This window comes from Serinus canaria, chromosome 23 (assembly GCF_022539315.1).
Source record: "Serinus canaria isolate serCan28SL12 chromosome 23, serCan2020, whole genome shotgun sequence".
NCBI lineage: Eukaryota > Metazoa > Chordata > Aves > Passeriformes > Fringillidae > Serinus > Serinus canaria.
This window is the reverse complement of record NC_066336.1, coordinates 329006-355602: the sequence shown is the minus strand read 5'-3', so window position 1 is coordinate 355602 and position 26597 is coordinate 329006. Positions and strand designations below refer to the sequence as shown.

The window sequence follows — 26597 nt, the reverse complement described above, 5'->3', positions numbered from 1 at the left end:
ATCATTGAGTCCAACCATGAACCTGGCACTGCCAAATCCACCCCTAAACCACATCCCTGGAAGGGCCCATGACCCTGCACATTCCCAGAGTCCCCATTTGCTCTGGGCTCAGGCAGCATCTCTGGAGCTTGGGCAGGAGATCCCCATGACAGCTGCAGAGGCAGGACCCAGAGGCTGGCTCAGGAAGGGTGCTTGAAGAGATGCCCAGAAGAGTTTGGTCTCTAGTGGCAAGTCAGGAGAAAATTCTGACAGGGCAAAATATGTCCTCCTTTAAAAAAGTTCAAATAAAATAAAAAAGAAGGGAAAAAAAGTACAAACCAAACCCAAACCAAATCAAGGTGTGAAATGTGCTGTGAAATGATTCTGGAAAAGTTTCTACATTTCAGGGCTCTGCTGCTGTTAATCTGCAGAGACACCTACAACCACGGGTAAATCACAGGTTAAAGCTGTTCCACCTCTCCCAGCAGGAACACCTTCCCTGTCCTGTGAACCCAAGACATGACTCACCGAAGAAAGTTAAAGGATTAATTTGTTTTTCCAAACTATGTCCTGGGGAAAAAAAAATCAAATTTTTTAGCTAGAGGAAAATTGTTTTGGCAGCCCAGCCCTCCAGGAGCTGGTTTGGAGTTCATTTTAGTTGACTGAGTGTGCTCACACATCTGTGATCAGACACTCTACAGATATTTTTGTTAACCTCCCTATTTGAAATTCTCCCCAAACTTCCAGAGCAGGATTTTCTTGTCCAAGCATTTGTGGTTTGTATCCGTGCTCAAATACTGCTTTATAAATAGCAAGAGCTTTATCTTGACTCTAACCAACAACCTCAACTTAAAGCTAAATGCATAATTTACTGCAAATTAAACTTAATGGGACTGGAATAATTATGTTGACTTTTGGAAGTACTTAAGGATAAATACATGATTAGATATTTTGCACACCGTGAGGAAATATTTATTTCAAAATACAAATTCTTCCCTTTGAGCCTTTGGATGGAACATTTAGAGGTGACATGAGCAGCATAGAGATTACAGCCCAGTTAAAGCTGCTTAAACAAATTCTCCTCCAGGACTCGGAGCATTGGAGAGGTGGAAAATCTCTGGAGAGTGCAGGGTCTGTGCCACAGGATGGGGGTTTGGGGAGATGGGCACATCCCTGCATGGAACTCTGCAGGCTCTGCTCCCCGTGCCCCTGTGGATGCAGAGCCCCAGGGCTGCCCATGGGAACGGGGTCAGCCCACCCAGCCAGCCCTGCCCAGGCTGGTGCCCAAAAACAAACCCAGCACAGAGGGACAGGCATGGGGCACAGCTGGGCAGGGTCTGTCCCGTTCCAGCCCCAGGGCCAGCTGGGCTGGGTTTGTCCCGTTCCATCCAGGCAGGCTGGGCTGGGTTTGTCCCGTTCCAGCCTCAGGGCCAGCTGGGCTGGGTCTGTCCCGTTCCAGCCCCAGGGCCAGGCTGGGCTGGGTTTGTCCCGTTCCATCCAGGCAGGCTGGGCTGGGTTTGTCCCGTTCCAGCCCCAGGGCCAGCTGGGCTGGGTCTGTCCCGTTCCAGCCCCAGGGCAGGCTGGGCTGGGTTTGTCCCGTTCCAGCCTCAGGGCCAGCTGGGCTGGGTCTGTCCCGTTCCAGCCCCAGGGCAGGCTGGGCTGGGTTTGTCCCGTTCCAGCCAGGCAGGCTGGGCTGGGTTTGTCCCGTTCCAGCCCCGGGCAGCTGGGCTGGATTGTCCCGTTCCATCCAGGCCAGCTGGGCTGGGTCTGTCCCGTTCCAGCCCCAGGGCAGGCTGGGCTGGGTTTGTCCCGTTCCATCCAGGCAGGCTGGGCTGGGTTTGTCCCGTTCCAGCCCCAGGGCAGGCTGGGCTGGGTTTGTCCCGTTCCAGCCTCAGGGCCAGCTGGGCTGGGTTTGTCCCGTTCCATCCAGGCAGGCATGGGCTGGTTTGTCCCGTTCCATCCCAGGGCCAGCTGGGCTGGGTTTGTCCCGTTCCATCCAGGCAGGCTGGGCTGGGTTTGTCCCGTTCCATCCAGGCAGGCATGGGCTGGGTTTGTCCCGTTCCAGCCCCAGGGTTGGCTGGGCTGGGTCTGTCCCGTTCCATCCAGGCAGGCTGGGCTGGGTTTGTCCCGTTCCAGCCCCGGGGCCGGCTGGGCTGGGTTTGTCCCGTTCCATCCGGGCCGGCATGGGCTGGGTTTGTCCCGTTCCATCCAGGCAGGCATGGGCTGGGTTTGTCCCGTTCCATCCAGGCAGGCATGGGCAGCTCCGCAGGGCTCTGCAGGATCGGGGGTGAGGATGAGCCTGAACCACGGCAGCTCTTGCCCTTGCAGGGACATCCCAGGTGATAAAAGGGCCGCTGGAATTAATTGAATTTGGTTTCGTTGTAATGAATTAATCTGCCAAGGTTAATCAGGAGGGTTTAATGCAGCCTCCCTCAGCCCTGCCTCTGGCCTGCCCCTTGGCAGCTTCCAAAATGCCACATCCAAAGGAACAAGCCCAAACATTAGAGGGCTCAAGTGCCATGAGCTGCTTGGAGGGACAGGGAAGGGAGCTCCAGGTGGGACCCCCACCCTGGGAGGGGTCTGGCTTCTCCTGAAGGAAGAGAGGAAGAGGAATCCCTGCCCACCATTCCTTCGACAGCCTTGGGCATGGCTCTCCGTACCAGGGTGGGTGAGGGCTGGGCACCCTCCTGACAACACTCCCTGTGTCCTGCAGAGGTTTTGGGGCTCTCCAGGGGCAGGATGGCCACAGTGGGGGCAGTCAGGACAAAACTGAGCATCCTCTGGGAACACCAGCCCCTCTGGGCAGGTGGAGAGGGATGGGACAGGGGTTCCCACCTGCACCTCTGTAGTAGCTGCTGGACGTCCCCTGGGCTGGAGCTGAACTCCCCAACACTTCCAGTGCTGTCTGTCAGCCAGGATTAAGGAAAGAGCCTGTGGATGGAATGAGAATATCCAGGTCACCTCCAACAATACCATGACATTTGCTTAGGGAAATTATTACCAGCTCTACCGGGCATGTGTGCTGCAGATAACAGCACAAAAGAGGGGTTGAGCTGGCAAGCAACTGCCAAGAGCCAAGAGTTGGGCACTGGACACGTATTTGGGTTGGTTATTGACATGCAAAGCAGCTCTGATCCATCCAGGCCTGGCAGAGCAGAGGCAGGACCTGAATGCCTCAAGCCCTGCCCATGCCAAGCTCTCCTGGCTCTGCAAAACAGGGACAGAGGTTCCATCCCATCCCATCCCATCCCATCCCACCCCATTCCATTCCATTCCCAGCTGTTGCTCACCAGGACACGCTGATGAGTCCGAGACGGGACAGGAGGACATCTCCTCAGGACATCTCCTCAGGACATCTCCTCAGGACATCTCCTCAGGACATCTCCTCAGGACATCTCCACAGGATATCTCCACAGGACATCTCCACAGGACATCTCCTCAGGACATCTCCTCAGGACATCTCCTCAGGATATCTCCACAGGACATCTCCTCAGGACATCTCCACAGGACATCTCCACAGGACATCTCCTCAGGACATCTCCACAGGACATCTCCACAGGGTGAGCACCTGAACTTCTGCTCCTGTCCTGGCTCTGAGGCCCTGTTGGCTCTCTGGGCTGTCCGTGCCTCTTCCAAAAGATCCAGGAATGAAGGAAGGACACTGATGCCACCCACGCCCCTGAGCTCCTGGGCCTCAGAGAACCACCCTATCCAGTGGCCACCACCCTTGTCCCCACAGAACTGCTCCCATTTTTGCCTGAACCAGCCACAATTCTGGGTTCCTGCTGGGAGCAGCTGCTGTCGCTCTCTCCAGAGCAGTCTGAGCCCACCCTGCCCTCGAGGACACCCTGGGGACACAGAGCTGAGCCCCGGGGACACCCCACACACCCAGAGCCCTTCCCAAGGGCAGGACTTGGTTTTCATTTGCATGATGCCCATTTTTATTATTTATCAGTAAAGTGTAATTACTGCTTCCTTCACGAGCCTTAATTAAAGATGAAAAACAATCCTGACAAGTCAATTAGATTTTTTTCCTTGGTCTCCATTAAATTAAGACTCAAGTGTTACTGGAAGTGTTTCATATCACAACACATTTAACTGAAGGCTGCTTTGTAATCAATAAATCACTGAAGACAATGCAGGAACTTTTCCCGAAGGCTCTTCTTACAACAGGATTTCATTTTCCAGCTGGGAAATGCTCTGGTGCTCTTTTTCCTCCACACCACCTCTTCCAGCAAGGGGGAAGCTCCAGCAGGGGCTGTGGGCAGCCAGGGTGCCTGGTAACCCCTGCCCAGCCCAAGATCTCCAGGAGGGCACCGAGAGAAAGCTCTGGAAGCACAAGGCACCCCCCTCTCCTCTGTGCCATGGGGGCTTTGCAGGAACCTGCACATGTATTCCCAAAAATACCTTTAAAAGAGAGGGCTGAGAGAGAGAGGCTTTTTCTGCACCTCAGGGCTCCCCACATCACAGCTCCCAGCTCAGAGCCAGGAAAGAACTCCAGAGGCCACCACAAATTTGGAACATTTATTTATGCAACTGATTTTCTTAAAAGGAAAGAAAGCCAAAAAAATAGAATAACAAAATAATAAAAAAAACATTAACAACAGCTGGATGTGTGTGGCACAATCCACATCAGACACGTCCCTCCCTCGGTCCCACTGCTCCATCCTCATCCCTGGTGCAGCTGCCTCATGGTCCCAAGTCCCTTTGGCACCAGCTCTGGGATGCTGCCAGCTTTTAGGATCACTTTGACTGCATACAGACAAAATTGTTCCAATTTGGTGTTTTCCTTGGGTTCTAATTTTTCCTTTTCTTTTTTTTTTTTTTTTTTTTTTTTTTTATTTTTTAAAAAAGCACCACTCCAATCTGTAATACCAATAAACATTATCCATCTTAAGAACAGTATTTATAATTTTATATATAGATTTCTATATATATATTTCTATGTACAAGATGTCCTTGCCTTGTGGCAGAGGAGCAGGTCAGTAGGAGCTGTAGCTGGGCTGGGGTTTATAGCACTTGGATTTCAAAATCTGCCCCTCACCAGAGATGCCCTAAAAACCCAGAGACACCCAGCAAGGAGGTACCAAAATAAAATAAAAAGGAAAAAACTCTTCATTTCAAGACATATATACAACTCCTCCGGTCTCTGTAGGACTAAGTGGGGTTTCAACTCTCCTCCTTTTCCTCTCTCTGGCAATACTTTACCTGCAGAGCCCTGGGGGATGCTCCCTCCCTCCGGGCCACAGGCAGGATGTGGGTGGCCCAGGCAGCAGCCATTCCTCCAGCTCCCAGGGCTGGTCTGCCCCCAGAGCATCCCAGACCATTCCCAGGGATTTTGGAGGCTCAGCTCGGCCACTTTCATATGAAACCAAACAATTTCTGCACCCAGCATGCAGCCCCTTCCCTAGGACAGCACAGGCAGGTCTGTGGGACTGGGAGAAGGGCACACATTTATCCCAGTGGGAGTACTGGTGCTACTGGACCATTTGGGGGTAAAAAAACCTTTTGGTGACAAGACAGAATGGGCACACTGCAGGTGAGACAGCAGGGAAGGAAAGAAGGAAGGAAGGATGTCCTATAGCCCTTGGAATAAGTTATTGTCAGACTGTGAATTCCTCAGAGGAGGCGGCAGCACCAGGGGTCTGGGATGGTGCTGAAATCCCCATCAGCACAGCAGTGGCACATTGTCCAAGGGTAGGGAGGGCAGGGATGGCTCTTCCTGCTCTCTTTCACCCTTGGAAGGTGGATGGAAACAGCTCCTGGGTTTGCTCCTCTGGCCATTGCAGCTGTGCAGCCTTCCTGATTCCTGGGGAGAATTCCCTGGGCAATGGCTTGGCAGCCCCAGGCAGGCAGGGCAGGGAAACTGCCCCTGCCTTGGGGAGGCATGGCTGGAGGATGGGGGGACACAGATGGGAGGTGAAGGGGGCAGATGGATGAAGGACAGGGCTGCCCACATGAAACCTCCAGCTCCTGGAGAACAGTTTCTCATCTGCTCTGCTTCATCCCTCCCAAAAGTGATGGTGAAGGGCTCTGCCTGGCCCTCAGGACAGAACCTCCCCTCAGTTCCCAGACCTGGATCCCTCTGGATGCCCCTTCCCAAGGCCCATTACAACCAGGCCGAGAGCAGAATCCCTGAAATTACCACAACATCAGATGGGAAAAGTGCCATGTCACACCCACCTGCAGCAGGATGGGGCTAAAACACCTCAGGTACCTTCAGCCACCAGCCTCAGTGACACAGGAGCGTGGGGACCTTCCCCCGCAGAGCCCCAAGGCACGGCCATGGCTTTGGCACAGCCCAAGCCAACACCGCCCCAAGTTCGACCCTCCTGCCCCACCAGGCCCAGCAAAAGCCAAGAGCATCAATGGGCGACTGCCCAGAGGTGGCATCCAGCAAGTATTTGGGATGGACCTGAATTTTGAGGATTTCACTTCAAATGCAGTGATGCACAAAGGGTTAAAGCCAGACCCATGGGCCAGTGCCTGTGGGACATCAGGAAGAATTCGCTGCTACAGATGGAGAGGAAGGTGTGGAGACACTGGGGAACCATCCCCTCCAACACTTTGCAAAAGCACCAGTAGGGTTCAGGGCAGCCCCTGCAGAGGGACATGGCATGGCCAGTGCCCCGCTCCCTCATCCCTGTCTGGCCAGGGATGGATGCACAAAGGGTTGGAACTCACAGAACTAAAACAGGATCAAACTCATGGTGCCAGCAGGCAGAAACTCCAGAGCTCCTGGGGGGCTGTGCTCTGGCTCAGAGTGAGTCCCACCGAGGGAAACCCCCCCAACGCCTCTGGGAGCTTCAATTCTACACACAAAAGAGCAACATCTCCCAGTGCCCATCCTTCCCTGATGGGAAACAGCCTCAGCTCCTGGTGGCCTCCCCTCCAGCAGCACTGCATCCCACACACACCAACCCCAGGCTGTGATTCCAAGGAACCAGCTGAGTTGTGGGATCCACCCACTCAGACACGCCCAGGGCAGGGAGGAAAGATGGAGAGCGGAGGATGAAGATGGAGAGTGGCCAACACATCTCCATGTCCTTTTGTTTTCTGGATCCCAAGTTTCCTGGTGGGTCCTTCGCTGTTTCCCTGCCCACCCCGAGCAGGGACACAGTGCCCAGCTGGGAAGCGCGGCTGGCACGGCCCTGCACAAGCCCTTGCTGCCCCTCTCGTGGCCAGGTGCTATCTGGTCTCCAGGGACTCCAGGTATTCCAGTGCTATGTCGTAGCAGAAATGGTACTGCTCCTGTTCAGAGAGAGAAGAGAGGGTGTTACGATCCAGAGGGAACTGCTTCCCAAGGTTGTGAGGAAAAGCACGTGTCAACAGCCCTAAGGAAACACCTGTCAGCCCCCTGACAGTTCTGCTAAAGCCACAACCAGGAAAAACTCCACTCTTGGCAAACGACACCCACTGCTGGGGCAGGCATGGAGCCCCAGATCCATGGTGTCCCAGATAATCTGACAGATTTATAATCTAACAGATCCAACAGCTCCACACGCACTGAAATCTAGCGTTTTGGGGGCACACAGCACTGTCACCTGCCCCAAGGGAGGAACCAGGACTGCAACATCCCCTTTTCGTGAAAATACCTTTATTCACCATCCCAGGTACAAGCAGCACTGGGCACTCAGGGACTCAGCAACTTAATCACCTCAGTGACTGACATCTGTCAATCAAATGGTGGAAGAGACATGGGAGCAATGGAGTCTGGGGTCAGAGGTGCCCACAATAAAACCTTAGGCAGGAAATCAAGGAGTTTTTGCTTCTGAGTCCAGCAGATGCTGGAAAAGGGGAGAGCAGCCAGGCAAATACCCATGGTTGGAGTGGATGGAGACGCCTTGCAGTGGCTGCCAGGACATTCCTTTATAATAAATTCTCTTGCCCAGTAGGACCAGGCTCCCTCTCCCATCTTTTCTTGAGACATCCAGGCATTGTGTCAGCATCCTCCCACCCTTCACTCCCCGTCAGCTGCACAAAGGGAAAGCCCAAAGTGGCTAACTTCTGGTTTTGTAAAGAAACTCCCTGAATTGGGGCTTGTGAGGGCAGGCTCATCCATCCCTGTCTTCCTTTTCATGACCTGTTCCTGTGCCCTCCCACCCTGGTACAACTGACAGCACAAAATCCTCAGGAGAGCTCCAGCCGTGGCAGTGCCCATCCCAGGAGAGCTAAGCCCCAAACAAATCAGGATTTTCGTGCTGCTGGCACTGGGACATCAGGTGGGAGTGCTCTGGGTGTGACAGCAGGGAGGGAGAGAGCAGAGCTCATCTCCCCAGATCCTGGCCGCAGGATGGGGATTTGAGCCTGAGCACGGCCATGAAAATCCTGTTATCCCACATGGGTGGGCAGCCATGGGATCCCAGGTGGGAGCGGGCACAGGGGGAGAAGGACTTCAAAGCGAGGAGGCTGCAGCAGCCCAGATTAAAAGCACATAATGCTTTTTGGATTAAGCAAAGGGATTGTTTCCATTTATCATCATATAAAAATAACCCCTGGGGCAAACAGAGGGGGAAGAGGCGCAGGCAGCAGGAAGTGCTCTCTGCTGGGCTGAGCTCCTTACACCAGGCACGGATCCAGCCTCCTGGTGACTCTGGGAGATTGAGATTCCTAGAATAGCCAGTTCAGGTTCATTTGAGGCAGGGGGAGGCTTGTGTCCTGATGGGAAATGTTACCTTTTTTTAATACCCTTGCAATTTAGCCCAATGGGTTTGGTGGCTTCATGCTTGTCAGATCATCTTCCCATTATCTGCATCCCTCCCCCTCTCCCCTCCATCTCCTTCTCCTCTTTTAATTCCTAATGCAAATCACATCCCCTCCTCAAAACCATTTCATTTTGCAACTTAGGGATTTTATAATCTAAACAGGGTAAACATTTCCAGCTGACTTGCTTTTAAAACATCACGAGGCACCTGGATCCCTCCACCACAGGGACGGACAAGTGCCCGCTTCCTCCCCTCTTCCATCATCGGGGGCTTGAATTAGGGCAGGGGCTTTTTGCCCTGACCTGCTGCCAGCTCCAGCCTCCTTCTCAGGACACATCACTCCATTGCTGCACCCATTCATTTCATTCCAAGTGCTGCTCATTCTCTTTCATATTTCTGATAGGAATTTATCTCACTCCACACCAGCGCTGCTCCCAACACCACAAACCTTCCAAAGGTTTTTGCATGCTGTGGGTTAATGTGACTCTGCCTTACAGCTCCTGGGGAGGATTTCCAACAACCCCAGCACTGACTCAAAGGCTGTGCTGGCACAGCAGGATGAAGAAGAGCCCAAGGCTGCCTTGAGGAGCTCCCTCCTGGAGCCCTGGAGCTGTAAGGACTCTGCCTTACAGCTCCCTCCTTCCCAGCCCACTCCAGCACAGTGCTGGCATGAGGATGCCCATGATGCTGATCAGGATTTGGGGTGGAAAAGGCAGCCTTTTGGGAGGTGAGCATCCCCAGCACCTCTCCTCTGTGACAAGACTGGAAGCCAGGGTGGACAGGGTGGGTCTGGTGCTTACCAAGGTCTCCACCATATTTGGTTTGTAGTTGCGGAGGGTCTTGGCAGCAAAGAAAACATCTGCCATGTTGTGACACTTGATCATCTCCAGGATCATGGTGGAGGCACAGAAGGTGCCACTCCGGCCACCTCCGTTCCTGGTGGGACAAATATAGACGTCATGGGTGAGAAGGTGGCATCAGAGCACCTTCCTGCTGCCTCCAAATCTCCCTTTCTCTATCTGATCCTGCATCGAGGGGACATCCCAGAGCAGGGGCTGGTCCCTGTACCAGGGGGCCTGAACCTGCCCCATGGGGTGGCAGGACAATGTTCATGCCCTCCAATCCTCACAAGAGCATGAAAACACCCTTTTGGATTACCAAGGCTGGATCTTGGACATTTGAGCTCAAGTCCCAGCCCTGCCATGGATCAACTCCTTGTGACCTTGGGGAAGCTGCCGTGTCCCTCCTGCCCTGTGCAGGGTGACCCTGGGCTGGTGACATGGTGGTGCTGCTGCCTGGAAGAACTGCCCCACAATCCACACAGGGCACTGGGAACCTCCCCAAATCCTGGGCTGACCCCCTGTTCCCACACCACCACACCTGAAGCCTGACAGCAATAGGAACATGGGAGAGGAAGAGAGAACACGATGCCAGAGCTTTATAAAGCATGTTTTCAAATTATCCTTCAGCTAACGAAAATGGACAAGGCTGTAATTAGTTTTTGATTAAAGATTCGCCTGCTGTCTCTCCCCATCTGTGAATGTGCTGGGTCCCATCTGAGGGGAACACACACGGTGTTCATGAGCCAATCCCACGGGGAGGATAGGGGTGGACAGGGCTTGGAGCAACCTGAGGTGTCCCTCCCACTGGAACAAGATGAGCTTTAAGGTCCGTTCCCAGCCAAATCACTCCGTGCTTCTCTGTCCCCCCACAATGAGAGCAAGTGGTGGGAGTGCCACAGCTCCTGCCATGTCCCTGCAGAGCCTGTTACACACTCGGGATGTGGGGACAGGGCAGGGTCCTCTGCCAAGGGTGGGACACCAGCACAAAGGACAGGTGGCTGTCACCCCTGCTGAGCATCCATCTCATGGAGAAGGTGACCCAATACACATGTTGTGGCAGAGGTTGCCCCATTTAGGGACAAAGTCACCCCAGTGAGGGCTTTGTGAGGCTCTCCAGGCAGTGCTATGGACATGGAATCTGGAGGCATCTCTCCCTGGGCAGAGCCTGCTCCTCCCCAGCTGACACTCACAAGCAGTGCACCACAGTCCTGCCATCACCACTTTCCTTCTGCCACCTCTCCACCTGGGCCAGGAGGTGCAGGAAGGACTTCTTGGAGTCCGGGGTGTCTCGATAGGCTGACCAGCGCAGGTACTGGAAGTGCCGGACCATCAGGTGCCCCTCCTGCAACTGGAAAAGTAAAACTCAGCAGCAGCTCACGGGCTGCCCTCATTTGCCTCCACTGGAGATCTGACAGAGGGCAGGAGATGTTTGATGGGGGGAAAGAGGGGTTTGCCACACATGGACAATAGAGGAAAACCCTTTCCTGCTGCTTTAACACGGATGGTTCAGCCCCAGCCTCCAGCTCACACTCATTCCACCAGCCCATCCCACCCAGGAGAACTCCACTGACAGGGTTTATTCGACCTCACAGCATCTTGAGCTCTCTGTATCTCCCAAAACCTGCTCCCTGAGCCTCCCCAAGGCTTCTCCATCACACCTTCCTCTTTGCATGCCCTGGATCCACGGGATGTGGTTCTGTTGTGCTCGCTGTAAACCAGGAGGCTGCTGAGAGGCTGCCACAGAGGCGGGAGCTTAATACCTGCTAATCTGGTTAGTTTGGAAAGCTAATCTGGTTAGCTGGATCCAGGAGGAGGATGACATCCATGGAGCTCAGCAGGCTTTAGCTGGGCAGATGTGGGACTCCTGCTCAGGAGCATCCTGAGTGGGATGGATGGGGTGAGACCACAGTCACCCCCCCAGCCCCAGCCTGGGGCTCACAGCTCCTGTGTGGGGAGCACGAGGAGGAGAAAGGGGGTGTCAGGACCAGATGAGGGGTCAGGCACAGATGGAGGACACTCAGCTCTGGAGGGCTCCATCCACACAGTTTCAGGTGCCTGCTGAGTGGGATGAGCACCAGACTTTCTCCACCCAGCAGGACCAGGTGTTCCTCTGGGGGAGTTGTTATTCCTCGGGACTGAGAACTGGGGGCATTTGGTGCCCACTCTAACCTGCACATTTCAAACAGGGGCTTTCCTGAACCTTTTTGGGAGCTTTCCTGAACCTTTTTGGGAGGTCTGATGTGAGCTGGTGATGTGCCTGTGATGGCCTGACCACCCTAGGCTCCAGTTTTTGCTTCCAGCTGGAAGCCAGGAAGGCAGAGGAAGAAGAGGAAACAAATAAATGGAGTTAAAACAGAAGAAAACTCCTCTGACAGCCTGGGAAGGAAAGTTTTGGGATCTGCTTTGAAATGAGGTGAAAGCTCTGGAGCACTTGTGACACTCCCAATGCCCATCTCCAATCCAGCAAGGCTTGGCACAAAGTGGCTCTGTGCATTTCCCAGATCTGCTCCCTGGAGGAATCTCCTCGTCGATCCAGGGATTTCCATCACACTGCATTTTAATTTAGCCCAGAGTATATCCTACCACTTGAGAGCTGAGCATATTTGGTGTAGGATTTTGTGCTGACACCCAGGAAATGCCAGATGCTCCCTCGGGGAGCATGAACCAAAACTCTCTTTGTGTTAAAAGTTCAGATAATCGGGATTTATCTCCTCTGGCCCCGGCCACCCTGCTGAAGCACCTTCCCAGCCGGGCTGTCAGCCAAGCCACACGTTCCCTTCCAAGCTCCCTAATTCCCATCTGCCCACTGATCTTCACTGGGGCACTGGCCTCAGCCTCTTGGCAACCATTAGGAGCTTAAAGACATCAGGGATGCCATCTCCTCCCAGCTGGCATTTGTAGGTAAATCAGCTGCTTCTTTCTATGTACAGCTCTGCATCACCACATCCTTTCCCTGCTGCGCTGCCCTTCTCCTCTTTCAAGGCAAGCTTAACCAGCCATACAACACTGACAAAGGGTAAAAATCTGTGTGGATCTTCTCATTCTGCAGGAAAAGGGCTCTGCTGATGCCAGGAGAGCTGCTGTGCCCACGTGGGGAGTGTCCATCCTGTGCTATGTGTGTGGCAGGGCAGAGATGCAGCTTCAGGCAGGAGAAGAAAGGTCTTCCAGGAGCTGTGAACTCCAGAAAGGTTGGATGGAGCAATAGCCATCTTACAAGTTCCTCTCTGGCAGGAGGAGAGCTGGGGCTGTCTCCTCTGCAGCAGCTGAGTTAGGCTGGAGACCCCAGCGCTCAGGAAAGATCCTATTGCTGTCAACAACTCCCTGAAATGTTGAAGCCGGGTGGGATCAGTCTCTTCTCCACGGTAACAAGTGATTAAATAAGAGAAAACAGCCCCAAGCTGCATCATGGGAAGTTTAGATGGGGCATTAGGGGAAAATTTCTCCACCAAAAGAGTTGTCAAGCCCTGGCACAGGTTGCCCAGAGAAGCTGTGGCTGCCTCTGGATCCCTGGAAGTGTCCAAGGCCAGACTGGATGGGCCTTGGAGCAACCTGGGATAGTGGAAGGTGTCCCTGTCCACGGTAGAAACAACATGGTTTGAAGTTCCCTTCCAACCCAAAGCATCCTGGGATTCTGTGATCCATAGAAAGCAGCTCACCCGTGTGATGTTCTGGACTCGGAAGAGCCGGGACACGATGTCCTCATCCGCCACTCCCGAGATGTATTCCACCTCCATGGGACCGTAGTGCTGCAGCCCCGGCTCGGGCCAGTACTGCAGGCAGGGCTGTGGAGGAAAGCACAGCTCATCGTGCCTGGAATGCGGGCTGGGACACAGGGAAGGGCATCAGGAGACACCCGAGAAGGGAGCGGCTGGCTGGGTCCTGGGGGCTGTGGCACAGGGCGGCCCCAGGGTTGGGGGCTGGACCACAATGCCATTTCTCACTCAGAACATCAATGGCTGGAGGATCTCACAGCTTATTGAGGGATCAGAGATGAAAGGTCAGATCCACCCCCAGCACCCACACAGCCTCCTCACACTGCACAACACAACAGCTGACACTGCCTGGAATGGAAACTGCTGTTCCAGGAGGATGCAGGATGGGCTGTGCCCCAGTTCCAGCACAGACCTGATCCTGTACAACAACAGAGCAGGGCTGGGCTGCTCCCAGCCGGCTCTCAAGCCCTGCTGGTTTTAGGAGCCATTCTGCCACCAGCAGTGACAGCAACGTAGGATGTCAGTGCTTCTCATCCCATGGCCAGGACATCCCACCAAGCCAAAGCAATCCCAGCCTGCATCACTGGGGAGCAACTCCCCCTCCCTGTGTCCATCGTGGCACTGACGGATGGCTCAGTCCCTGGAGCATGGGTGAGATTGTTTTCACAGTGTGACAGCTGGGAAACCAGCACCAACACAAAATATATGATGTTTGTCACCACACTTTCACAGGGCATTTAGCAATGCAGGTCAGCCACGGCCTGGGCCCAACAGCACGGCAAACGTGTCTCAGGAATAATTGGTTATTAATAGGGGCTATAAATCTCTGAGATCTCTGAGCCTTCCAGACTCAGAACTATAATTTGGATATTAAAACTTCCCTTGGCAAGGCGTAGTTCAAGTGAGGGCTGTACCCTCAAAGTCACCTTTCGAAGCTACCTGCTGGAAAGGCTGATTTATTACCTGTTGGTCTTATACCAGTAAACATTTATGATCCAGCTAAATATTGTAACCCAGACACCCCTGAAGAACAGACAGCAAGAGAGAGGCAGGGCTGAGTAATGAGGAAAAATGGCAGTGGGAAGGGTAAGGATTCTGTCCCTCTGCCCTGCTCAGGTGAGACCCCACCTGCAGAGCTGCCTCCAACTCAGGGATCATGGACCTGTTGGAGCAATGTCAACACCAATGGAACACCAACGCCAACTCAATGCCAACGCAACATCAGCATCAACTCAAAGCCAACACTACACCAATGCCAGCACTACGCCCACGCAATGTTAGTGCAACACCAACACCACGCACCCAGGCTGGGCTGCTGCTCAACACCTCCTTGGCTCCAACTGGCCAACCCTGTGCTTACAAAGGACAAATCCTGAGTGCTGCATACAGGCCCATGTCCTCTTGCAGAGGAGAAATTGCTGAGTGAGCAAGGCAAGGGGCTGCAGCAATGGGGACAGAGGAGGACGAAGCCACTCACGGGGACGGAGCAGGACAGAGACACCCACGGTGCAGTCCCAGGGCAGCAGCACTCACCCAGGCAGAGTTGGACTGGTTGAGCTGGTTGAGCATGACGATGGAGGTGCAGCCATAGTCGTACACCAGCCGCCAGAAGTCGGTGGTGGTGTTCTGCAGAGGGTGCAGGGTGACAACGAAGGCAGCGCTCTTGGTGTAGCTCTGTGGAAAGACGAGCACCAGTAAGGACACAGTGGTGACACTGGAGCTCCTGTTGTCACACCCCAAAGAATCAGTGCATCAGATGAGTGGGACCAAAACCCTCTTCTCCATGCCTGAGCAGAGCTGGTCTCCCTGGCACAGCCTCAGTTCCTCCATGCCCTGGTGATGGCAAGATCCAAGTGATCCCTGCCCTTGGTCAGGATGAAAACACACACATTTTGCTCGCACAGGAAAGAGTACTTTGCATAAATAACTAAGGAAAAGATGCCACTCTTGAGCAAAGAACAAGTAGAAGCCATGGGTCCCAGAAGACCGCAGGTCCCAGCTCTGCACCTGGCCCTGACTGGAAGCATCACCCACACCCACAGCACACCATCACAGGCACTGAGAGCAGCAGAGACAATCGCTAATCTGGGCTCAATTTTTTTTTTTGTGGGGAGGAAGAAAACCCCCCAGAAAAAGATCTGAGAGTGTGACCACAGCTCTCTTCACAGAGAGCAGCAGGCACAACTTTCCCAGGAAAAATCTTGGGGAAGGCAGTGAGAAAGCTCAGGGAAAACCAATTCTTCTCTCTAATTGTTGCACCTGTTGTTTGGCACATGTGGAATGTGTTATGGAAATTGTTTACTGAAGAGGAATTTCTTAATTGGATGCTGGTGATGGGTGTTTTAGATTGATTGACCAATTAGGTCAAAGCTGTGTCATGACTGTCTGAAAGGGTCACAGGTTTTTTTGTTAGTATTGTGGTATAGTAGTAGTATAGTGTAATACAGTATAGCTTAATAAATCACTTGTTCAGCCTTCTGAAATCATAAAGTCAATGCACGTTACTCCTGCGTCGGGGCCTCCCTGCAACAATACTAGAGATTGCAGAAGGAAGTGGGAGGGAAGGTAATTATTGTATCTCTGGTTTGTGCTTTGAACAAGATACATCCCCTTGGTCATTCTGCTGCTGGCTTGCCAAGGGACAGCTGAGCTCAACACTGCATCAGGCACACTTAAACTAACACAGTTTGGCTCAAGCCTCTTCAGACACAGCATCAGCACAGCTCTCTGCTAATGGGGATCCTCTGCCTGCTGCAGGACCTCCTGACTGAGCTCAGAGAAATGACCTTACTGAACCATTCCCATGGCCCTGTCCATGGGCAGCAGTGAGACCCCAGCACGCAGCAAGAGCTTTCCACCTTTCCACAGAGGGGCATGAGAGCAGCAGGGGGAAAGAGATTTCACCACATGTTGCCCAGGCTTGCCTTAGCACCCTCCTCTTGGCACAAGTCTAAGTGGCAGCTGGGTGTGGAGCAGGGCACGGCTCCACTGGCACCAGCACCACTGATGGGTGGCACAGGCCAAGCTGATCTGATGGACAGACTGACAGATGGACAGACTGACTGAGCAAATCACTTTGGCACTTAAAGAGAATGTGACTTTTTTTTTTTTTTTACCCAAAGAGGGAAATAGGTTTTATCCCTTCAGCAAGAATTTCATCCAAAGGACTTTGTCTGTCTATAAAAAAAATTTCATTCACTGACCCTTTAGCCGAGATTAAGGGAGGCTCAGTGATGCATAAAGATAAAATGGATATGCAAACAGAAAGCAAGCTGGAAACAAAACTCCCATCCCACTGTAGCACTATGAGAGCCACTCCCCACCACCAGCAGCTCACTCTTCTTTACAAACTGCTTTTGCTGTGGGAGCAGGAATCAGGGAGATGGGATCTGCACAGAGATCCAGCAGGATAAACCACCCACAGTGTGGAAAACGTAAGGCTCAGCTTGGTGCCAGTGCTCAGCTGTGACCAGGAGGCTCTGGGGAAGATGCCTGAGGTGTGGGGGGCTCTGTGCTGCCCATGCAAAGCATTTCAAGGAAAGGGAAGTGGGGCTGGTGATGAATGACCCCATCCCTCAGTGTGGGCTTGGAGCCTGCAGCATCCTCTACTCTGCTTTGTGATCATCAGCCACTAGGAGACAGCTCTGTCACTACGGGGTCCTTTCTGATTGCATCAGGGGGATGCATGGTGGCTCTGGGAGCAGTTCAGAGCCCCCGCAGTGGCATCAGGAGGGGCAGGAGGATCACGGGAGGAACTGGCAGCACGCGAGGGGCTCAATGCCACCAACCCCCCCAAAAGCTTCCTCTTCCTCCCCTGCTCCACTGTCACTGCAAAATCCTCAAGTCCCTCAGTGCCTGGCTCGTGAGAGCAGGAGAAAAGCTCTTGCAGGGTTCTACTACACAGAAGAAGGGGTGCAGGCCCCCGTGACACCATCCCAGTCCTTCCCTCCCTGCACACAGCTGCCACGAGCCTTCCTGCGCAAAACGAGGCCGTAAATCCAAACCAAACTAAGTTTTGCCATGAAAAGTTGCCTGAGCCCACAGGAAGCAGCCCCTTGCCTCCCCAGGGAGCACTCACGTCAGTTAAGGCCGCGTTGATGTAGTTGTTGCTGTCTCCATCCACGGAGATGAGGAAGGGAAGGCATCGGTCGGGCGGCAGGACGTCCATGCTGCGGTTGCGCTCCCGGTTGCGGGGCAGGAGCGCGATGCTGCACTCCTCCACATCCAGGTGCGGGGTCACCGAGTTCAAGGTCTGCGGGTACACGGGCCCCCCTCAAAGCCCTGCCTCGTCCCAGCAGGGGTGGCCACTGGGAGGGTGAGGACAAGGGGGAGCTGCAGAGGTTTTGGGAGGCTCACCTGGAATTCTTCCCGCAGCTGCGAGGAGTTGCTCTGCGGCTCTATCCTCACCATCTCCTTGTAGGTGGGCTTGAACTCGCTGGCAGGGATGCTGGTCTCCCCGCACAGACAGGCCTCCAAGATGGCATCGTGGATGAAGATGTACTGCTCCTTTGGGGAGGAGAGGGGACAGGGCTGAGCCTCCAGAGCCGGCTGGTGGCAGCAGCCCCAGGTGTCCCCAGCTGTCCCTGACGGCTGCTCACCTCTGTCTGGATCATGTTGATCCTCCGCGAGCAGAGGGTCTTCACGCAGTTGTAGATGTCCACGACGCCCTCGCACTCGGCCATGTCCAACATCACATCCAGGACGATGTAACAGCCAGTCCTCCCCGTGCCAGCACTGGGGATGGAGGGGGAAACAGCAAACACATTCCCAGTCTGTGCTGGCAGCCACACACAGCCCAAAAGGCAGCTGGGGACCAAGCAAGGCCTCTGTGGGCAAGGGCTCAATACACAGATCCTGTATCCAGCAACCCCGCAGAGCTGCCAGGACCTCACACACCTCCAGAGCCTGGTTTAGCCTTAAACCTGCCCCAACATCCCTGCTGCAGGCCCAAGAGTGCGTGAAGGTCAGGTGGGCACCCATGTCTAAAGCTCATTTTTAATTTAAGGCAGCAGAACACATGGGTTTTGCAACAAACCCAACAACTAAACCATCTAAGTGCCAACAGTCTCCTGGGATCCCAGCCCAAAAGCACCAAGGAGGGCTCAGCTCTGAGCCCTGGGAGAAGCAGGGAGGATCTCCTGGCATGAGCAGGTCTGCATGCACCAGGTGAGATCCTCAGGATAAGGCTAAACACAGCAGGGTACCCAGAGTGAGTCCAGCAGTGGTGACATCCCAGGCCTTGGCATAGCTGGAGTCACAGTCGAAGACATACTGTGCCCTGACACAACCCCCCCACCGATGTGTCAGGAACAGAGCCACCCCCCTCTTCCTTTCCTACAGAGTCTTTTCCAGGGAAATACTAATTTCGGGGGCTGATGAATCACTTGTCATGATTATCAGTGATTACAGGCTACGGGCACTAATCACACTGGCTGGTGAATGAACGCTGATGAGACAGTTGACAGGGAGAAATCAAATAAAAAATAAAAAAATGCCTCCCACTCATCAGCTCCTCCTGGTTTGCCCAGTGGAAGAAAAGCCATCAGCCCACCATGTGGGAAGGCCTGCTCAGGGGCACAGAGAGCCACCAAAGCTGCTCAGATGTGTCACTCGTGTCCTCTCAGCTCTGGCGTCCCGGTGGCTGAGCCCTGCAGGGACAGCCCTGTGGGTAACCATGGGAACAGGGCTGTCCTGCTGCCCTCTCCCTGCAGCCAGACCCCACATCCTGACCATCAGCAGTGGTCAAGCTGCCCATTGACATTTCACCTTTGCCCACTGGGACAGAGCTGTCACCAGTAACAGGCTGGGGCAGCCTCAAAACAGTGCTGCTCCCTGCTTGTTCCCCTGGAGCAGCCCCTGCTGCCACCAGCCCCGTGGTGACATTTCACAGACAGATGCCATCACAGAGGGACGTCAAGGCCAGGCTGGACAGGGGTTGAAGGAATCTGGACTAGTGGGAGGTGTCCCAGCCCATGGTGGAGGGAATGAGCTTTCAGGTCCCCTCCACCCCCACCTGTCACACGTGCCCTGCCCCCACCTGCAGTGGATGACGATGGGGCCGGCGTCGGGCGGGGTGGACGCCTTCACCCTGCGGATGAAGGCCAGCAGCCCTGTGGCATGGTAGGGGACACCGTGCTCGGGCCATGACATGAAATGGAACTGCTTCACCTCGTGCCGGGCCGAGTAACCCCGCTGCAAGGGAAAGGTGAGAGGGCAAGGTCACGCAAACACTTGATTTTCTCAGGAATCCATGATTTTTCCAGCTCAGCATCCAGGCAGATGGACCACACAGCAGTCACATGCTTGGGCAGCCCCACAGCTCTCTCCTCTTGGCTGCAAGAGGGTTAAAAACCACCAAGGAGAAAAAGGAGGAGGTGGCAGCAGCCTCAGGTGTCCCTGCCCTATAACCAGACAGTAATTTGACATTCCTCTAGATTAAGGGGTAAATTGTACCAGCTCCATCTCCAGTTACCATGCTGCAGAGTGACGGCTACATCACCTCCAGCCCACAGGAGAGGAACACATCCTTCACCCCCACCACACTCACACAAAAATTAAACACTCACTCACTGTCCAAGCGAAGGTGGGACTGAGCCACTTGCCTGGCACAGGGTGCAGAGCCAGGGAAAAGGCAAAGGAAGGAGCAACTGGTGACCCCATATTGGGTTAAATAAACAGGATCTTGTAAATGCCAAGCTATGGAGTGTGAGGGGAGCCTGAGGGGGGTCTGTCCCCCAGGCAGGGGCAGGGCCGTACCCTCTCCAGGGCGAAGGTGCGCACAGCGTACTCAGCCAGTGTCTCGGACTCCACCAGCGTGATCTTGATGTCCCCGTACATCTCGGAGTCATCCGGCCAGTACTTGGAGCATTTCACCTGCAAGGAGAGCACAGGATGGGGGCTAGGCTCTGCACAGGTGGCTTCCAGGAGGGATGGCATGGCATGGCATGGCATGGGAACAGGGATGCTTACCCGGCCCACCTCCACCAGCTTGGTGATCATCACGATGCTGGAACAGTGCTCCTGCCACACCATGCGCCAGAAGTCGTACACCATCTCCTGCCTGGGCCCTGTGTGACACAGTAAAAGCCCCCACAGATGGATGGGCAGCAGCAGCAGAACCCAGCCCTGGCAGTGGCCCAATGCCACCATGTCCTCCCTCCTGCCTCTGTGGCACAAACAGCTCCACAGCACCTCAGAGCCCTTTTCCCCAGGGCTGTGCAGTGCCAAGGGGAGGCAGGAGGGATGGGAGCAGCTCCACATTGGCCCCCTCCCTTCCTTTCCTGCTCCTGCAAGGTTTAATTCCACCAGGAATAAAACCTAGCTGCTACACAGGAGCTGAGGAACCACTGGCTGAGAGGGCAGGGCATGACTCACCTTGCGTGGCTATGAAGTGGTTGGACCTGTGGTAGCCCTGCAAGGGAAGCAAAGACATCACTCCCAAGCTGGGGCACAGACCCTTAGACACTTCCCAGCCACCCAACTGGTAGAAATTCCCCACAGCCACTGGGCCAGGTCCTGCAATCCACTGCAGGAGGAGGAGGAGGTCCAGCAGCCATCCCATACTCAGCACACCCTGTCCCGGGACGGTGCATCTCCTGCACCCACAAGATGTTTATGTAATGCCAGACCCACACTCCCAGTCTGCAAAAATCCTTTACCAGCACCTTGAGGGATCCACGAGCTCCACTCCAGCTCCTGCTGCCACCCCACTACTGCCAGGAGAGCCCCATTAGTGACCCCCCCATTGCACAGCAGCCACCTGGTGCTGAGACAGCCCCACTCCCCTCCCTCATCCCAGCTGCTCAGCCCTTAACAAGGACATGCTAAAGAGTGCATTCCAGCCAGGCTACTGCAGAGGGACTGTGAATCCTGTGTCCCACACCCTGGCCACGGGTCCAGCAGAGTTAAACCACACCACACGCATGGAGGTGACAGTGGCTTCTCCATCCCCTGTGGGTCTTTTCACAGGGGATTTTTGTGGGTCAAATTCAACCCCTTCTCAGAGCACACAGGCCCCGCTTTCCATGTCCCAGTGCCGCACAGACCTTGCTTTCCCATTCCCTGGACATTCCCAGGTTTATGGACACATTCTCCCAGCCTGCCTGTCCCTGATGGTATTTGGACCACACTGCCCATGGTGAGGCCTGGGAGGAGATGGGAGCAGAGAGGGAGGAGAGGGGGAAGAGTCTACTTACTTCTCGGTTAATCCGAATCTTAACGATCCCATTGGGACACGGGTTTGAGAGAAAAAGATCAGAGATATTAGTGAGGCACAGAGCAGAGGGGGGTTAGAGAGGCTGCCCTGGAGCAGACCATGGAGAGACATGGCAGAAAGGACACAGGGAACAGGGACAGGCTCAGGGACACTGCTTGGGCACTGGGATCAGGCCACACTGACAGACAATATCCTCTGGGCAGGAGGGAAAAGTGGGATTTGCTGTTGCTTCCAGGAGATGCTGGAGCCTTCCTGCAGCTGCTCTGGTCTCAGCATCGCTGGAGGTGGCAGGGGACATTGCTCTTGGGGACACTCCTCTCAGAGGACACTAGGGCTGGGCTCAGCCCAGACTCACACACACCAGCAGGATCAAGGGATACTCCACTGTGAGCCCCAGATGATCCTCTGGTCCTCTCAACCTCTGCATCCCCCACCCAGGGAGAGGGAGATCCACGGCCACATGATCAGGTGAGGGGGAAGAGGATAGAAAAGCAGAGAGGGAATGAGAAGGAGGGACAGAGCAGAGCAGAGAGAGATGCAACAAGCAGAAACTGCTGATGAACACAAATAAATCAGGCAGGTCCTTCATGAAGTGTTCCAGGGATGCACTGACCAGCCCACCCCGGGCTGTCCAAAGTCCTCTAAATGCTGCTGGACAAACCCTGAGAGGCCACAGGAAGCTCGTGTGGCAGCCCAGAGCCCCAGGGACACAGGCCCTGTCCCCACTTACGTCAATGTAGTTGGCGTTGATGTAGTCAGAGTTGGGGTCACCCAGCAGCGGGTGCAGCTTCACACGGTGACGGTCATCTGGGCAAAGGGGACAAGGAACCATCAGTGCCTGCTCACCCACCAGGGCTCCCTGGGCAATCCCTTTGGCCCAGGAATCTGCAGAATGTGGGATGCTGAAGCTGTTTGGGGTGTCTAAGCCTTTGCTAAAGGCACTCACATGTGGACACATGATCCTGTCTCCCTTTGGTCTTGTCTTTCTTCTTTGAAGCATCCCAGCCTTCAAAGAAACTCTGTAAGGAAAGGATGGACATCTCAAGCTGAGGGCTAGAACTCAGGGTTCCCCCAGCCCCAAAAGCTCCCTGGGGAGCAGGACAGACAGGGTGGTCCCTCCACCCCAACACCTGGCTCCTGCAGCCTCATCTCTACCTCCAAAGCACACTCTGCCAGTTACACACTCCTGTTACATCCACAAAACAGCCCATTTTCCAGCAAATTACAGACTGCCTGGGATGGTTTATTTTCCTAGGGTTGGTTGTAGTTTTTTTTATTCCTAAACCTCCCCAGCTCCTTTCTCTCCCCAGCACAGAACAGGTTTGTGTGTAATAACAGTGACATTCATAGATTGGCGTAAGAGGTGGAAAGTGGAAGGAAATTACATGTTTTCTCCCCTCCCATAATATCTGAGTGCTTTCAAATGACTAGTTCCAAGAACATACAGCAGCTTTTCAAGGAGCACTAATGATTATAGCAAGCCCTGGATTGTCCAATGCGTGAAAGGGGGGGGTGGGGAGAGCTCCTGCTCCTGAAACAGCTGAGCATCAAACAGTAATTTCACTGCGAAAATTCAATCTCCAGACCTGTGGGACACTGAGGAGTCAGGAAATTACTCCGCTGGCTGTGCTGAGGCAGAGACTTGTGAAATAACCTGCTCTGTTACGAGTGCTCTGACCTGGCCAGCTGGGATGGACATGATGCCACTAACAACTCTTGGGGAAAGAAATCCCTCCCCTGGCATCACCCTCCCCAGGGTCTTCATGGTCTTGGAGCTGCCAGATTGCAGAGGATTTGCTTGTTCCTAGGCTATGACCATGCTTATCACAGGCCAAGTGTGCTGGAGAGCAGAAGGTGACATGGTGATGCCCAGGGAAAGAAAAGGGAAAGGAGCAGCCCTGGCCCATGCAGGAGAGCTGGGATGACGCACTGCAGATCGGGCTGGCCAGGCTGGTTTGGCTCATTTCAGGGACCTGCTCAAGCTGAGAAATAACCCAGAGCTGCCAGCACCAGCCATTCAATCCTGACTCAGGAACACCCCCCATGCTGACAATGCCAGCTCAGAGCTGTGAGCTCCAGCTCCCCTCCAGAGCTCCAGACCCAGAGCATTGTCTCCTCGCACACGGATCCCATCCGTGTCCCCCTGTCCATCCTGCCTCCTGCATCCCCTGAGACACTGGCACAAGCTGTCCCCACCTCATACTCCTGCTTGAAGCCGTAGCCTTCCGCCGTCTTCATCTGGTTGATGTGCTGCAGGAGGTCGGCCACGCGCACGGCCGGGTGCAGCTGCCCCGTGTGGTACGGGGAGCCCTTGCGGCCGCTCTGCCGCCGCGGGGAGCCCCCCAGCAGGCTGCTGGACTCGTTGACCACGCTGCTGCGCTGGTCACCTGAACAAGGGAGAGACAAACAGGGGCTAGCAGGGCAGCAACACCTTGGGCTGCATCCCCATCACCTCCTCACACCCACAGAGGGCTGAAGAAGACATACACAGGAGATGCGGCTGCTGCAGGTCCTCTCTGGGGACCACCAGGGGTCCAGCCCTCAATCCCACTCTGACCCCATCATGCTCTCTACAGCTCCTCCTACACCACAAAGCCAAAAATGCCCAGTACAGCTTTTCAGGACTCAGCAGGTCAATTAAAAATCAGTGGGCAAGGTCATAAGAGCATAATAACCTCATTTCCCCTTGGCTCCCATGCAGACAAGCAAGAGCTCCATGCCCAAATATTCACACAAGATCCTAACTTGAAAAATCACCTTGCCAAAGTCTCCAGCACAGCTTAACAGTTCATTTCCCTCATTGCTAGAGACCAGCACTGGATTCCTCACACTGCCACAAATGGAGCTTGCTGCTTTGATGGAGAGCCTGTGCAGTATTTACCTGGTTTATGTCTTTGCTGTGTCATTACCAGCAGAGCCAGGCAAAGACCTCACCTGTGTTTGTCAGGGCAAGTTCCCACACCAGATCCCAAAATATGGGTTTGCACAAAACCCGGTGCTCTGAGCTACTCCCAGAGAAGGGCAAGCAGGGAGCCATGGAATGGTCTGGGTTGGAAGGGACCTTAAAGCCCATCCAGTGCCTGCCCAGCCATGGGCAGGGACACCTTCCACTGTCCCAGGCTGCTCCAAGCCCTGGGCACTGCCAGGGATCCAGGGGCAGCCAGAGCTTCTCTGGGCAGCCTGTGGCAGGTCCTCACCACCCTCAGAGAGAAGAATTCCTTCCCAATATCCCATCTAACCCGGCCCTCTGGCAGTGGGAACCAACAGGACAACCCAGGAGAATGCCTCCCACACTCCATGGCCTGACCAATGGGCTCATCAGCTGCTGGGATTAAAGAGGAATTCATTAATTGCTGGCATTTGCAAGCTGCTGCCACAGCCACATGCTGAGGAACCACTGGGGTTTCCGATTAGTGACTTTCTTTTAAATGCACAGAAACTGAAGGGGTGGGGGGGGGTACAGCCACCAACCAGTCACCAAGCCATTAATTTCCCTTTGTTAATTAAGGATGTTCGCAGGCAATGGAGACTCTCCCAGCCACGGCAGACAGCCTGAGCTCCCCAGCTCAGCCCAACCACCCTTAGAGAGTTTCAAGGACAGCGACCAAAGAAAAAGCAGACCTAACCAAGCTCGATGTGTTAAGAGGAGGAAAAGTTTGCCCTCTGGGCTTTAATGATCCATGAGACAATGGCAGGAAGCGCATCAGTGCCACAGCCCGTGCGGAAGAGCCGCGTGCAGGCGGCATCTTGCAGCCACTATAACAGATGTTATTAGCATATGGCTGAAACTGGGGCAGCCAAAGAGTTATTTTACAACTAAATCAGCATGGAAACACATCCTCCGGTGGGAGTGAAGTTATCACTCTCCCTCTGATGGGAGCGCAGGGGCTCTTTAACCCTTCAATGCCCTGGCTGTGTGGGGAAGGCTGGGGGAAAGCTTCCAACCTCAGCATCACTCAGGAGGTGGGATTCACCCAGTTCCAGGGGGCTGCAGCCAGATCCTCAGCCCACCAATGGCCTCAACCGGCCCAGCCACAAGCTCAGATCTCCATGAGAAGACCGAGATCCAGCTCCCCACAAAAGCTTCCCCTTCAGCACAGCCTGGATGGTGCCAAAAGCTCCGACACTGATGAAATCCATGCCCTTGGAGATTTACACAGGGCAGGGAAGAGCCTGCTATGCCACACACATCAGTCTAAAATAGATGTAACACCAAAGAGAATCACAGAATATCCTGAGTTGAAAGGGATCCACAGAGACCCCCGAGTCCAACTCCTGGCCCTGCACAGACACTCCAACAACCCCACCCCATGCCTGATAGCGTAGTCCAAACTCTCCTTGAGCTCTGGCAGGCTCTTTCTGTGATATTTTGGGGTTATTGGGCACCTTTGTGGCTGGAGGGAAGCAGGGGGATGCCAGGGTCCCCATCCTTACCTTGGCTGTGGGATGGGAGCAGGGGAATGCTGGGCTACCAACCTCACCTTTGCTTCCACAGTTGTGGGAGGAGAACAGGGGACGCCAGGCTCCCACCCTCACCTCTGTTTCCATAGCCGTGGGTGTCCATGAAGGACAGCCCCAGGCGCTCGTCCTCCTGCAGGGTGCTCTGGTCGGTGAAGCTCCTGTCGATGGCACTCATCATGTGTGTCTTCTCATGCCGGTAGTTTATGGTGGCCTTGGTCATATTCACGGGTTTCCTGCAATGGGGAGGAGCAGAAGTGAGCAGGGTGCCCTCAAAGCTCCTGGGCTTGGATTAATCCAGGAGCAGAACAGATTATTTGTAGCACTGTGATCATCATGCTTTGGTTCTCTGCTGTCCCAAGCCAGCCCCAGCCACACATGCAGCATCCCTCCAGCTGTTCAACTTCAATGTCTCCTCCTGTCCCCTGCCCTTGGACAGCCAGGTGTGCTCCTTGTGCAGTCAAATGCTCTCTCCAGACATCTCGCATCACATGGATCTGCCTCAGCCCTCCCCAGCCCCAGTTCTCCAGGCATGACCCCCTGGTCTAGTGGAAGGTGTCCCTGCCCATGGCAACGGTTGGAATGAGATGTTGGAAGGAGCTTTAAGCCCCTTCCAAGCCAAATCATTCTGTGATTTTAAAGCCAGGTCAGGGGCCAAATCCATTCCAAGGGGTGGGCTGTACCC

The 26597-nt window shown here is 54.4% G+C and overlaps 1 protein-coding gene across 3 annotated transcripts in view; it reads right to left on the bottom strand.

Moving 5' to 3' along the window:
• Positions 1-4488: 4488 nt before the first annotated feature.
• Positions 4489-26597, bottom strand: part of PTPRU (protein tyrosine phosphatase receptor type U) — a 56517-nt gene continuing 34408 nt past the window's right edge. For 2 of the 3 annotated variants that reach the window (XM_050983303.1, XM_050983304.1), the window contains exons 15-29: positions 25991-26148; positions 23651-23841; positions 22401-22473; positions 22185-22261; positions 20614-20650; positions 19996-20306; positions 19277-19431; positions 17838-17973; positions 17596-17745; positions 17318-17491; positions 14773-14913; positions 13183-13308; positions 10717-10874; positions 9485-9620; positions 4489-7230 (exon numbers count right to left, since the gene is read on the bottom strand). In XM_050983303.1, coding sequence (XP_050839260.1) covers positions 7168-7230; positions 9485-9620; positions 10717-10874; positions 13183-13308; positions 14773-14913; positions 17318-17491; positions 17596-17745; positions 17838-17973; positions 19277-19431; positions 19996-20306; positions 20614-20650; positions 22185-22261; positions 22401-22473; positions 23651-23841; positions 25991-26148 — 2086 coding nt within the window. In that variant the 3' untranslated portion in view covers positions 4489-7167. The remainder of the gene's footprint in view (positions 7231-9484; positions 9621-10716; positions 10875-13182; positions 13309-14772; positions 14914-17317; positions 17492-17595; positions 17746-17837; positions 17974-19276; positions 19432-19995; positions 20307-20613; positions 20651-22184; positions 22262-22400; positions 22474-23650; positions 23842-25990; positions 26149-26597) is intronic. The other variant, XM_030231897.2, reaches the window with a different exon arrangement.